Source organism: Drosophila ficusphila, unplaced genomic scaffold, assembly GCF_018152265.1.
Source record: "Drosophila ficusphila isolate 14025-0441.05 unplaced genomic scaffold, ASM1815226v1 contig_286, whole genome shotgun sequence".
NCBI classification, from domain to species: Eukaryota; Metazoa; Arthropoda; class Insecta; order Diptera; family Drosophilidae; genus Drosophila; species Drosophila ficusphila.
In genome coordinates, this window is record NW_025064189.1 from 3,781,459 (window position 1) to 3,795,262 (window position 13,804).

General features: G+C 34.3%; 5 protein-coding genes across 5 annotated transcripts; all 5 read left to right on the forward strand.

Moving 5' to 3' along the window:
• The first annotated feature begins 1,520 nt into the window (after window positions 1–1,520).
• LOC108089295 lies at window positions 1,521–3,672 on the forward strand. Its single transcript, XM_017187473.1, has 3 exons — window positions 1,521–1,586; window positions 3,271–3,444; window positions 3,514–3,672. The coding sequence occupies exons 1-3, from the start codon at window positions 1,521–1,523 to the stop codon at window positions 3,670–3,672; spliced, it is 399 nt and encodes a 132-aa protein (XP_017042962.1).
• A 438-nt stretch (window positions 3,673–4,110) lies between these two features.
• On the forward strand, window positions 4,111–4,839 carry LOC108089296. The gene is made up of 4 exons (XM_017187474.1): window positions 4,111–4,155; window positions 4,207–4,365; window positions 4,444–4,608; window positions 4,672–4,839. Exons 1-4 carry the CDS (start codon window positions 4,111–4,113, stop codon window positions 4,837–4,839), a joined length of 537 nt encoding a protein of 178 aa, XP_017042963.1.
• A 516-nt stretch (window positions 4,840–5,355) lies between these two features.
• LOC108089297 lies at window positions 5,356–6,055 on the forward strand. Its single transcript, XM_017187475.1, has 4 exons — window positions 5,356–5,400; window positions 5,453–5,611; window positions 5,669–5,836; window positions 5,891–6,055. Exons 1-4 carry the CDS (start codon window positions 5,356–5,358, stop codon window positions 6,053–6,055), a joined length of 537 nt encoding a protein of 178 aa, XP_017042964.1.
• A 388-nt stretch (window positions 6,056–6,443) lies between these two features.
• Window positions 6,444–7,150, forward strand: LOC108089299. The gene is made up of 4 exons (XM_017187476.1): window positions 6,444–6,488; window positions 6,547–6,705; window positions 6,764–6,928; window positions 6,983–7,150. The coding sequence occupies exons 1-4, from the start codon at window positions 6,444–6,446 to the stop codon at window positions 7,148–7,150; spliced, it is 537 nt and encodes a 178-aa protein (XP_017042965.1).
• Window positions 7,151–7,612: 462 nt separating this feature from the next.
• Window positions 7,613–8,632, forward strand: LOC108089300. Its single transcript, XM_017187477.1, has 4 exons — window positions 7,613–7,657; window positions 8,041–8,199; window positions 8,249–8,413; window positions 8,468–8,632. Exons 1-4 carry the CDS (start codon window positions 7,613–7,615, stop codon window positions 8,630–8,632), a joined length of 534 nt encoding a protein of 177 aa, XP_017042966.1.
• The last annotated feature ends 5,172 nt before the right edge of the window (window positions 8,633–13,804 follow it).

Below are 13,804 nucleotides of genomic sequence, written 5' to 3' on the forward strand. Positions count from 1 at the left end.
GTTTTTTCTACCCAAAACATTCGCCACCGTCATTCGCTGATAGCTGCGGTTTATCTTTACCGCTAACTCGTGCAATTTGAGGCAGAATAAAGTGGAACATTTTACACTTTGCCCTAAGTTGCGGTTTTAAGTGGTTTCTCAGTACTTCTTATGACTGCCATTATAAAAACGAACTTTTTAATTTCAGTAAGCTATTGTAAAAGCGATTTTATTTGGTACTTATCAGTATTTTGAGAAGTAAAGTTTCTAGAAATTACAAAAGAATGTCAAGAATAATTTTTCAATCTGGAATTTTCTAGTTTAAAATCGGTTCGTGGAACTTTAATTTTTTTTTAAATTTTTTAAACACCAAAACATTACAAGTTAATATCCCCAATTTCTCAAGTTATTAAACTTCTCAATGGAAGAAAAGAAGAAAGTTATCTTCTCCAAATAAAAATTAATGTTTGAAAATGTCAAGCCATTTTTCTTGAATTTAATAAGTTATCTTTAGTTATATTTTATTTATATTTATTTAATTTTTTAGTCATTCATGTATATATACGAAATAAGCTTTAATCAGTAAAAACTTCAAGTTTTGTTAATCACATAAAAATAAACATTCTCATGTGCAACAATGTGTTTATCTTCGTTGACAATTTAGCGCAATGCCATTTGATTTAATACTTTCTGCTCCATATCAGAGCTCTTCCCACAAACGTGCCGCTGAGCCAGTTATATGTGATATGGCCAGACGATGCCAAGGGCGTGCGAATACGTTCCCGCTGAGTCAAGTTAGTCGCACCGGATCGGCCACCCCCATTATCCCCCCAATATCCCCCGAAAACGCCCGTCGATGTGCGGCGTTATCGTCGGCGCATTCGACCGATCGTTGCTCCGCGCTGCGTTCATTGAACGCACTTTCGGCTCTCGACGCACGCGTCGTTACAAAAAAAAAAAAAAAAAAAACCTCCAAAAAAAAAAAAAGAAAAAGAAAGAAATGTAAGGGAAATATAAGGGAAAAGAAGCTCTGTCTCCGGATACTTGGCTGTGTGTATACGCGTGCATAACACAATAATAATTTCGTTTTACAAAATGAACAAAAAGTTGGGCAACACAAAAAAAAAAAAGGAAAAGGAAAATGAAGTACACAAATAAGCGCAGCCAATGGCCGCGAAAAAGGCAAAAAAAAATAAAAAAAATGAAAAGGAGGTGGACAGGGAGGAGTTGGAGGCGCAGAAGAAACTTGCCCAGACAGCGATCCCAATCCCGATCAATGCACCTTTGCCAAAGGTGCAACGCCTCGCAAAAGTCGGGTCTTTATATTCCAGTATATGGCATATACTATAGCTATAGTACGTGTATATCTGTGTGTTTGTGTGTGTGAGTTGTCTGGGCATGCAGTGACGCACGAAACGCGATCACGTTCGCATTTATTAAAAGATGGTTGCTGTTGCACCGGCGACTGGTTCGAATGGAATGGGATCGGATCGGATCGGTTGGGATGGGATGGTATGGTTTGGTATAGGATTGTATACAGGATGGAACTGGATGGGGTCTCGAACTCGGACTGCGACCAAAACTGCAACTCTTGGCTGGAGACAGATGTGGGTAACATTTGCTAGCCAAGGCAGCAAAAAAATGGGCACTCAAAAGGAAAAGTTAAGTAAGGAAAACAAAAATTAAAAATACCCTTTTAACAGGTTATCCTAAAATTATGGGTATTATTTCACACAGTAATATTCTGTTATTTTAACTTAGAAATCAAAACCATTTTTATTTTAAAACTGTCTAGTATCATCGATCACAAATCTGGTTTAATGTGGTTTGTATAAAATGTAAATACGCAGCAGTTTCATAAATAACACATGATCACGTAATCATTGTATATGACACTTTTTCTCCACTTAATCGTTTAAATAATTACATTTTAATTTAAATTACATTTGAGCAGACAGATCGTTTATAAAACCATACAGAAATACACAGGAAAAAAAATATTTAGAGTAATAAATGAAATTAAAACATTTTAAGAAATTAAAACTAATTCCAGAAATATTTAAACATAATTGAGAAATACAAATAAATCTAAATAAATGGCACAACAGTTCAAATTGCATTAATAAAATTATAAGTAAATAAAATATTAAAGATTCTTAATAAGTAAATCATATGAAGTTACCAAATCTTCTCAGTAACCTTCGTACTCCACTTAGCAAGGGTATTTGAATCCGGGGAAAGGAGTCTAAAACTTGACCAACATGTGGTTCTGGTGGCTATTTTTAGACTCCTCGCTATCTGAACGACTGACTGGCTGGCTGACTGGCTGGTTGACTGGCCATCTTCCTGCTGCACTCCATCCATATGCAGACTCCCCGAACTGCACTCCAAAAGTCAGAGGAGGAACAGGGGCAATGGTCTTGGGGTCCTGGTTCATTAACTGCGACCGAGGTTTAATCAGATTTGTGCGTGAAGTTCGGCACTCACCCGCGGCCACTCGGTGGCAGCAACAAGAAATGGGTGGGATCCCCTCTACTCTGCAACAATATTTTTATGAGAAAGCCTTACAAAATGCAAGACAAAACAAAAAATAAACTGCCGAACCAGTTTCCAGACATCCGCGGAAGCGTGGCACTATAAACAATATTCTTTTCATTTCGGTTGCCTCGCTTTTGGTCTCGTCTCGCAGATTTCGCAGCAGACAAATTTATGAGCGTTAAGTGAAGGCCAATAAAATTCTTTTTGTCTGGAGTGTATTTTTGTGGTCTGTGGACTGCTGCCGCTGCTACTTCTTCTGGCCAGTTTTATTTCCATTTCCATTTCCATTTCGAACTTCTCAGCCAGGGCTCACTTAAGTCATCTCTTCCGCGGGCACATTAATTTTACGGGCTCCTCTTCGGGTTTTTGTATGGAATTTTTTGTTTATTCTGTATTCTTTCCCGTTCAGATCGAAAAATATGTAAATTCAAACACACGCGCTTTATTCAGAAGGAACTACAAACTGTTAGATTTTTAAAAAATTCCTATTTGGTGGACCTATTTGTTCCCAAAAGTTCTAGAAATAAATGTTCATTTAGGCTGGAAATAAATGAATCGTAACCATCTTATATTACTTAATTTAAACCGAAACACAAATATCGATTGTTATCAAGAGTTAATGGAAGCAATTTCATTTAAATGTTTAAGTGCCATATAATATAGATTAATAACTAGAGAATTTCAACAATATATGTGGAAAGTTTCAGTTTTAAAAAAAACGTACAATGAGAAAGTATTTTTTACAATACGCAGCTCAGATTAGAGGCGATGCGACGAACGAATGGTTATAAACCTTTTTTCATGGGAATGAATTTTGATTTTTGCAAGTATATGAGGAATCCAAAAATTCGATCGATGACATATTTAAGGGATATACATGAAACATTTATAAATGTTTCAAACTTGAACCATACCTGCCCTTACAATGTGAGTAATATATACTATATATATACCGAGTTTTTATCCTTCCTTTTATCCTTGCTGTGGCCTACTTAGCATGACATTATATTGGAAAAATTTTGGACTGGCAATTTGGAAACGGCCTTTCTTCGACTGCTTCCCGTTCCCAATGGAGATTATGCCTTGTATTCAACGTGGTACTCCTCAAATGTTACTCGCTTATCAGTAAAGATATTCTTTAAGATTAAAAACTGATATATTTCTAAACGATAAATAAAAATTCGTGAAATGATAAGAAATTAGCTAAATGTTGTAAAAAGATCGTCATTCTAAAATTATACCTCATTTTTCTACCTATTTTAATTTTATAATATTTATTGCGTTACTAAGTATCTGTAATAATGTCGTTACAAATATACTAATTTGCGACCCTTACTTATAAAATAAATTCCAACACTGTATAACCTTTTACTCTACGAGTAACTGGTATCAAAATATAAAATTTTTTTATATATCATTAATTTCCATAGACTATTTTTTTGTGGATGAGCTGATTGAATTTTAATAGTTACTTGCATAATTATCTGAACAATTGTTAATGAGCTTGGATATTTTTTTAAATTAAATTTGTTGTCACAACCCAACCAAAAATATGAACATTACAAGTTCGGAATTCAATATAGAAAGATCACCATGCGAATGTTTTTTTGTATATTTACGATACTGGGATCTTTAACGGTAAACCTCCATATCGATTTCATTTGAATTTAATTAACCTTAAACAATTAGACGGTTTTTCCCTATGTGACCTTCACCAACCTAAAATGCATCACAAAAGACGTAAAGTTTGCCAAGTTCGAAAAGTGCTATATAAAAGCAGTGAACCGTACCCACAAGTATCTAGATATTCACGCAAACATGTATAAGAAATCAATAAATAACGTCTCAGTAAGTTCGAAAGTGTAATATAATAAATATATATAATGCATTTAAATATAATATGTTTATATATAATATATTTTACAGGTTAATGTAAAATTAATGAGATACGACCACGGTTATAGACCGTTTTTCGTCGACTTGCACATTGACGTTTGCAAGTTTCTCAAAAATCCCCGGATACCGATTGCGAAATTGTTCTTTGATATATACAAGAACAATTCCAACATAAACCATACATGTCCTTACAATGTAAGTAAATCGATTTAAATTGAAATATGATATATAATCTATCTAATTGTCTTTACACCTAAGCACGACATTATTATTGATCACGTTTATACTGGAAATTTAGAATCAAACATCTTCAAATACATCCCTTTGCGGTCTGGAGATTTTGCCATTTACTCAGAGTGGTCGGTATACAATATTGTACGTAGTCTTATAAATGTATACGTAAGAGTATCAGAGAAGCAGGAATAGTCTACTAAAGGATTATGTCTTCATGTTATTTCCTCATTTTATTAAGCCTGATCATTCCGAAGAATAATTTTATAAGAAACCGGAAAAGTTAAACTAATCATCAGCTCAGAAAACATTAAGCTAACAGAATTATAAAAATAAACAGCGTTTAACATAATAATTCGTAAAAAAAAATGAAAAAACGTATATTCTGTTTTAATGTTTTACGTATTTTTAATTTACATTGTTAAATTATATTGACTATGGTGCTTGTTTATGCTTATTAACTATAAAATGGTTGTTTTCTTATTTAGTAAAATTTGGCTTTTAACACAACCCTGGTTATAGAACACATGGATGCCCTAATTATAAGTTAATTTTTTGCCAGGGAACTGATACGATCTCAACGCATGGGTAACAATATAATTGTTTTTCTTTTTTATTTTGAAAATTGTTTATATCGGATCATATAGTTTTTAAGCCACTCGACCAAATAATAATTATTGTTAGCTTCATATCCATCAGAGGAGGACCACAATGCGATCGTATATTTATACATTAACATATTTTGGCTTTTTTACGGTATAGTTCAATGTATTTTTAGGATAATTTCAATAAACCTTTTTTCACGTAGACAATCCTGAGTCATTTGACTTTCACCAATATAAAGTGCGGAACAAGAGACTCAAAGTTTGTCGATTTCGAAAAGTGTTACATCAAGGCAGTGAACCGTTCTCATAAATACATCGATATTCACGCAAAGCTGTTCCAAGTTCCCGTAGATAATGTCACAGTAAGCTCGAAAAAATATCTGAATATTTAAGAGCCAAGACTAGAAGAGTTTTTGTAGGTTAAATTTGAGTTATTTCGCAATAACAACCATGGATATAAGCCCTTTTTCGTAAACGTCACGATCGATGCCTGCAAGTTCCTTAAAAACCAAAAAAATCCGGTTATGAGATTGGTTTATAATGTGTACAGGAATAATACAAACGCCAATCACACATGTCCTTTCGATGTGAGTAAAGCCATTTAATTTAATTCTGTCATTCTAACGAACCGCACATTTAAGCACGACTTCATAATTGATCACCTTTGGACTGGGAATATAGAATCGGATTTCACGAGACTCATCCCAATAATACATGGCGACTATGCCTTCTTTACCGAATGGTCTGTTTACAATATTTTTCGGGCGTTTATAAATGTTTATGTAAGAGTTTCAGATAGGCAGTAATAAATAAAAACAATAACGGAGGTGTCTCCTTAACTGCGTTGCAAACTTCAGACTGAAATTATAATACCCTTTGCTCTGCAAGGGTATAAAAACGTATATTCCTTTTCAATAATTTATATATTTTTATTATATTTTATAATACATGTTTGTATGTTTATGCTTATTAACTATAAAATGGTGTTTTCCTCTTTAGTAAAATTTGGCTTTTATCACCACCCTTGTTATGGAATATTTAAAAGCCCTAATTATAAGTTAATTTTTTGCCAGGGAACTGATACGATCTCAACGCATCGGTAACAATATAATCTTTTTTCTTTATTATTTTTAAAATTGCATTCGATCACAAAATAATTATTGTTAGCTTCAAATCCATCAGAGGAGGACCACAATGCGAACGTATATTTATACATTACCATTTTTTGGATTTTTTACGGTAAAGTTCAATGTATCTTTATGATAATATTTAAAAAAAAAACTTTATTATCACCTAGACAATCCTGACTCATATGACTTTTACCAATATAAAGTGCGGGACAAGGGACTCAAAGTTTGTGGACTTCGAAAAATGTTACATCAAGGCAGTGAACCGTTCTCATAAATACATTGATATTCATGCAAATCTGTACCAACTTCCCGTAGATAATGTCACAGTAAGCTCGAAAAAAATATTTGAAAACTCTAAAGCCAAAACTGGAAATGTTTTTGTAGGTTAAAGTCGAGTTCATGCGTAAGGACCATGGATATAAACCCTTTTTCGTAAACATAACGGTCGATGCCTGTAGATTCCTTAAAAACCAAAAGAATCCGATCATAAAAATGGTTTATAATGTGTACAAGAATAATACTAACGCCAATCACACATGTCCTTTCGATGTGAGTAAATCCATTTAACTTAATTTTTGTATTCTAACGAATCGCACATTTAAGCACGACTTCATAATTGATCACCTTTGGACTGGGAATATAGAATCGGATTTCACGAGACTCATCCCAATGATGCAAGGCGACTATGGCTTCTTTACCGAATGGTCTGTTTACAATATTTATCGGGCGTTTATAAATGTTTATGTAAGAGTATCAGATAGGCAGTTTTGATTAGGAAAATAAAAAAAAATTGTTCCTAAACGTAAGTATTCAGCAGTAAAAATGATAAATTATTGAACATAAAAATTATAATGTTTTTGAAACATTTACAGAAACTTTTAAAGTATCTGTGTATTTAATAAACCGGTTAATTCTAACCATAAAAAAATCTTTGAGTTTCATGTACAAATAATGGATTACTTTTTACTTGATCTATTATAAATATTTCTTTCCTTAATTATTTGCAAGAGCAACGGGTTTTTTTGAAAAACGACGTTCAGCAGGAGTAAACTAAATAAATACAAACAATTATAAATCGAATGATTTTAAACTGTACAATTGTATATACTATTTGTAGCTATTTAAGAAAGCAATTAACAGTTAAATGTTCATGGTTGTTGAACGAAATAATAACATATTTGATTTTAAAATGGAAAATGGACAAACCATTGAACAATCTCAGTTTTTATCGAAATGTGCAAGTTTCTGCTGCTCGGATTATGGATGGCTCTTCCAATGGTAATCGAATGGATTTAGTAAAACCGTATATGATAGATACTTTTATTAACCAGATCTGCTTCGATTAGTGAAAGTTGGTTTTTAACACCACCCTTGTTATATGGAATACATGGAAACCCCAATTATAAGCCAGGGAACTGATAAGATCTCAACGCATCGGTAACAATATTATCGTTTTTCTATATTATTTTTCAAATGGTTTATATCAAACCACAAATTTTTTATCCACTCGACCAAAAAAGTATTATTGTAAGCTTCAAGTCCATCAGAGGAGGACCACAATGCGAACGTATATTTGTATATTACCATTTTTTGGATTTTTTACGGTAAAGTTCAATGTATCTTTATGATAATATTTTTAAGAAAACTTTTTTATTACCTAGACAATCCTGACTCATTTGACTTTTACCAACATAAAGTGCGGAACAAGGGACTCAAAGTTTGTCGACTTCGAAAAATGTTACATTAAGGCGGTGAACCGTTCTCATAAATACATCGATATTCATGCAAATCTGTACCAAGTTCCCGTAGATAATATCACAGTAAGCTCAAAAAATATCTCTAGAGTCAAAACTGGAAAAGTTTTTGTAGGCTAAACTCGAGTTCATGCGTAAGGATCATGGATACAAACCCTTTTTCGTAAACATAACGGTCGATGCCTGTAGGTTCCTTAAAAACCAAAAGAATCCGATCATAAAAATGTTTTATAATATGTACAAGAATAATACTAACGCCAATCACACATGTCCTTTCAATGTGAGTAAAGCCATTTAATTTAATTCTGTCATTCTAACGAATCGCATATTTAAGCACGACATCATAATTGATCACCTTTGGACTGGGAATATAGAATCGAATCTCACGAAACTCATCCCAATGATGCAAGGCGACTATGCCTTCTTTACCGAATGGTCTTTTTACAATATTGTTCGGGCTTTTGTAAATGTTTATGTAAGAATATCAGATAGGCTGTAGTAAATATTTAAAAAAATAAATAAAAAATAATAATTTAAATACAAAAAATATTAAAAAATAAGTTTATATTTTCGTTTTAAAAATCAACCTTAGAGAAATCTCTGCTGCCTTTCTATGAAAAAGAAAAATCCATCTTTAAAATAAATTATCTTATGTCTTTTTTTGCTTTTTAGGGAGATGTCTAATAAAGTGATAAAAGTCGTTCAGCAGTAGTAAACTAAATAAATACAAACAATTATAAATCGAATGATTTTAAACTGTACAATTATAGGTTCTATTTATTGCTATTTAAGACAAGCGATTAACAGTAAAAGGTTCACGGTTGTTAAACGAAATAATAACATTTTTGATTTTAAAATGGACAAGCCATCGAGCAATGTCAGTTTTTATCGAAATGTGCAAGTTTCTGCTACTCGGACTATGGATGGCTCTCCCAATGGTAATCGAATGGACTTAATAAAACGCAGTATGGTAGATACTTTTAATTATTCAGATCTGCTTGGGACACGTAACATTTACCAACCTGAACTGCACTTCTTCCAATTTGGAGTTCTTAAGTTTCCCAATTTGTCATATTAAAGCGGTCAATCGAACGCATAAGTATATGCATATATACACAAAAATGTATAAGTTACCTGTTGATAATTGCTGGGTGAGTTTAAAATGCTTAAAAATATATTTCTCTAATTGTTTTACTCATATTGAATTGTAGATCAAACTTAAATTTAGGCGTTTTGATCACGGCTATAAACCGATCTTCAAAGATATTTCAGTCGATGCCTGCAAATTTATGAAAGAAAAGAAAAATATAATCGTTAGTGTCTTCCATGAAAATTTCAAAAATAGCTCCAATATAAATCACACCTGTCCCTACAATGTGAGCAAGATATAATTTTAAATTATATAAAATTAAAAAATACTAATCAATAATTTTTTTTAGCACGACATCATAATAGATAAATTCTTTTCCGGAAATCTGGAGAAGGAATTGGGAAGGCTTGTACCAATACCAAGTGGAGACTATGCCCTTTTCACAGAATGGACTATAGACAATATTTTACGCGCAACAGTTAAAGTTTTTTTGAAGATTACATATAAATAAGATTAATTTAGCTTTGCCTTGAATTTAATTATGTTTCTTTTAAAATTTTTGGAAATTTGGGAAAAACTTTGATGAAAAACCAATCGCTTTCAAACAATTAATTAACCTTTTATTTCGAGTTCCTGCGTGGTTTGATCTCTGTAAAATTTGATTTCATTTTAAGTGAATATTGTTTTTGAATATCAAATTTTCCAGGAACGTATAAAAGCAGCAAGCGAAATAATTCATCAAAATCGTGCGTAAGAGGAAGGTGGGTCGGTCCATTAATAATAAATTAAACATATTCCCCGGCATGCTTCTGCCAATCCCGACGACACCAGCTTTCCTCATCCGCCTGCTCCTTGGGTTTTGTGGAATGGTTTTTGCTTGCCCTCCTCCTTGTTGTTGTTGGCGTTTTTGTTCCCCTAATGACCTAGAATACAAATTCAGGCTGCCTCCGTGTTCCCCACTCGCCGATTAGCAAAATCCCAGGGCGATCAAGGCTGCCAAGTCATCCGCAGCCAGTCACTGAAACGGAAGCTAATCGCCTGACTAAGTTCCTTAGTTCCCGCTCTCCAGTCAGAACCAATCTTCAGCGAATTGCGTAATATGTACAGTTTAGGTCAATATAATGGCACCAACTTAAAGGTTGTATTGTCAAACGCTGACAACACAAGTAACCCAAAATAAAATTAAATTCAATGTACCCAAATGATAGCTTTGATAACTATATGTTCTTATATGTCCTTTTGACCTTTAGTAACCCATATATATTATTTCAACAATTTGTATTATTTATTATTTATTATTTTTATATTAATTTATATAAACATTTTTTTTAATTTTCTGTAAACTAATTTCTAAAGCTAAGTTTGGCTGACAGTAATCCCCAGAGATTTCAAATCAAATTTATTTTTATTTTTATACTACTTAAAAGTATCCAATTGTTTAACGAAAACAATTCAAGAACCTTGGAGCTATCTTTCTGACCTCAAGTGTATGCATGTCCATTGCAGATGCCGACGGTCAAGGTGGAAGCTTTGTGGCTTCGACTGTTTGTCTGTCGGATTATAAATGATTTGCCATTAATTCTACACAAATGCCAGGGGCCGGCAGACAGAAAGCAGACCGGGAGAACATTAACATTTGGCATTCGGCATTGGGTATTGGGTATTGGGCAGGCAGGTAGTCGGGCAGTCAGACAGAAGTGAATAATCAATATCATTTGATTACATTGATAACGCTTTTTTCTGCCGGTTTTTTTGCTTTTGTTTTTGTTTCTGTTTTGTGGCTTTGTTCTGCGATTCCGATATCCAAATGCTTTCGTCACTGGCGGCATTGCCGAATGTCTAGACGATAGCCCCATAAATGTATTATTGCCTCATTTTGCTTTTGCTTTCAGTTTGCTACTCTTATTGGAGAGCAAATATCGCGGGTATAACGCTTGTTGAATGCGAAATAATATAAGTCAACAGCTAAATAAGTGCGATATAAATTAACTTTGTTTGGAGAAACTAGAAAAAGTTTACTAGGCTAAGTGAAAAGGTTAAAATGAATTAAAGTTGTAATTTTAAATTTAATAAAGGAATAGGAGTTTTCTGATTTTTCAGAAAACCATTTTAATGGTACTTGAGTTTATAGCTCAACCATATTTAAATAATATTAAGAAGATCTAAGTTTATAGTTTATACTTTTCAAATCGAATCCAAAAACATTATAAATCATTTTTCGAAATTGTTTTCTAAGCAAATAAGCATTTTGTTATTTAAGGAATCAAGAGATAGCTTTACATTAGTTAGAGTATCTTGGCTTTGCTTAAACCTAATTTTGAAACCTTTCTTTTGGCGAATGATTTGGGTTTTTTTTTCGGCTGGTGATTTGAATATTATTGAACGTCTGGCTGACGTCGCGACGTCAGAGCTCTGACGTGAATCGATACGAATGGGCCGCAATCCAGCAATCCAGTTGCCAAGACCAAAGGCGGGCAAAAACAATGCAGCTGAGGCCGAAGGAAGCCGCAGATGATCAGAGGCCTCGAATGCCGCTGGCGACAGTTGCATTCGATGCGAACAAAAAAAAAATAAGGAAAAGGGTGTGCATGCCGCCAGGATGTGTGTGTCTCCTTTTTCCTTCAGCGATAATAAAGACAAACAATTTTTTTGTGTTGCATATTAAACCGATGAAATGAAGCGCAAACTGATTGTGCTCGTTTTCTGGCGGTGGGGTTATGGTCAAAACGATTTGCTGGACATGGCATTAAAGGGGATTTCCCTGTCCCCCCTCCCCTTCCTTTTCCCCTTTTCTGCTGTTGGGAACTGCGGGTCCTCATGGAGTCCATTCCCACCTTTCACATGTAAGTGCAGCTCAAGGCGGCAACTACAAAAGCCGCCGACCGACGACAGACGACAGAAGACAGACGATGACGACGACAACGTTTTGAGTATCTGCCGCACTGCCACAGCCACTGATAACAACTGGAGCGGCAAATCAAGAGGGCAGATTACTTCACCCATCCGACTTTTTATATACACTTTATACATTATAAATAAATGCTTATTTTTGTATGCCATCTTCTATCCCACATTTTCAGTAAATTTAAAGTTAACAAAATTAATAATAAATTAATAAAAAAGTGGGCAAGCGATCTCTAATTTTCTGTATTTTATAAACATTAGTTAAAAATATGAAAAATTTCCCAGAAGTAACTTTTTCTTTCTTCGTTGTAGAATATTTTATAAAGATTCCATAATATCTCATCTCTTGCCAACTAATAAATTATTAACGTAAGGAGCTAACATTGTTATTTTGTGATTTGTATTAAGTCTATAAAAAAGTCAACAAAAAAATAATAGATTAGTGCTTAATAAATCGAATTGCCATGACTTTTAAATTGGTAAATAAAAAGTTTGTTCATAAGTGAAATGTTTCTGTAAATACGATATCATGTTAGTAACCTTTCAAACATCAACCTTATTGTTTGATATAATGCTGTTTATTTATTTAAGTTGTCTTGCGTGTTAAGTATAATACCCTTGGAAAACTTTTTATTGTATCACATATTGCATCACATGGGGTTTCCCATTTATAATTGCTGTTATAATTGCTTACGAATTATGTAATGCAAGCTTAACGCGTTTGTAATACTTTGAGCATTTATATTGTATACAAAAAGAAACTAAAAATAACTGAGAAAAACAGGTGTTAAAAAGGCGATTAAAAACAGAAATTCCCTTGTGGTTTTCCACTGTATAATTAAGCACAGAACCCAAACAGTCTCTTAAAAAATTTGCATACCCTGTTAAAGGGCATAATGAAAACACCGCAAATAAGTTGGTGAAGGGTGGCAGAGGGGAAATGGGAGGGGGAGGGGAAGGTGGGAGGGGGTGGGGAGGGCAGGTAACTGCAGCGGTGGCGGCGTCATCAAGAGATTGGCCAAGGGAACTGACACACGCACCGAATGTCGCCTTTCGGCTTTTGAAGTTGCTTATTTTGTTGCAGTTGTTGATTTTTTTTTTAGTTTTTTTAGTTTTTTTTTAGTTTTTGGGCCGAGAAGTTTCGGATTGCAAAAGAGCCAGGCAAATGAGATGGTCCTCCCCTTTTAGTGCCGCCGACCGTCTCAGGTGTGTGTTAATTGCATTAAAATGTTTGTAATTGCAATGCAGTCAGCGGCAAGCGAGAATTGCCTGCCTTTCTCTTATCTGCGAGAATCTGGGAAAGAAGTCGGCGCATATAGCCGAGGATATAGGTGAGAAGGGAGGTGGTTTAAGTGGGAGGGGGTAAAGGTAATGCACAGACATGCCAAGCTGTCGTCGGGCCAAAAATGCCATAGATGCCGCCAAAGTCGTGTAACTATAATTGCCATAATAACATAATATCTCGAGGCAGCAGCTGCAACAACAAAAGCCCCGACCGAAAGGTGTCGAGAGACATATTCTCCTCGACATATTCTCCTAGACACATTCTCCTAGACTTATTCTCCTCTCCGGCCAAAAAAGGCATTCGAGTCGGAGTGACGGAACGACTGGCGGACAGCACCAGACAATTGTCCCTGTCTCGGTTTTAAAAACCCCCCGAACCCCAATCCCCAATCC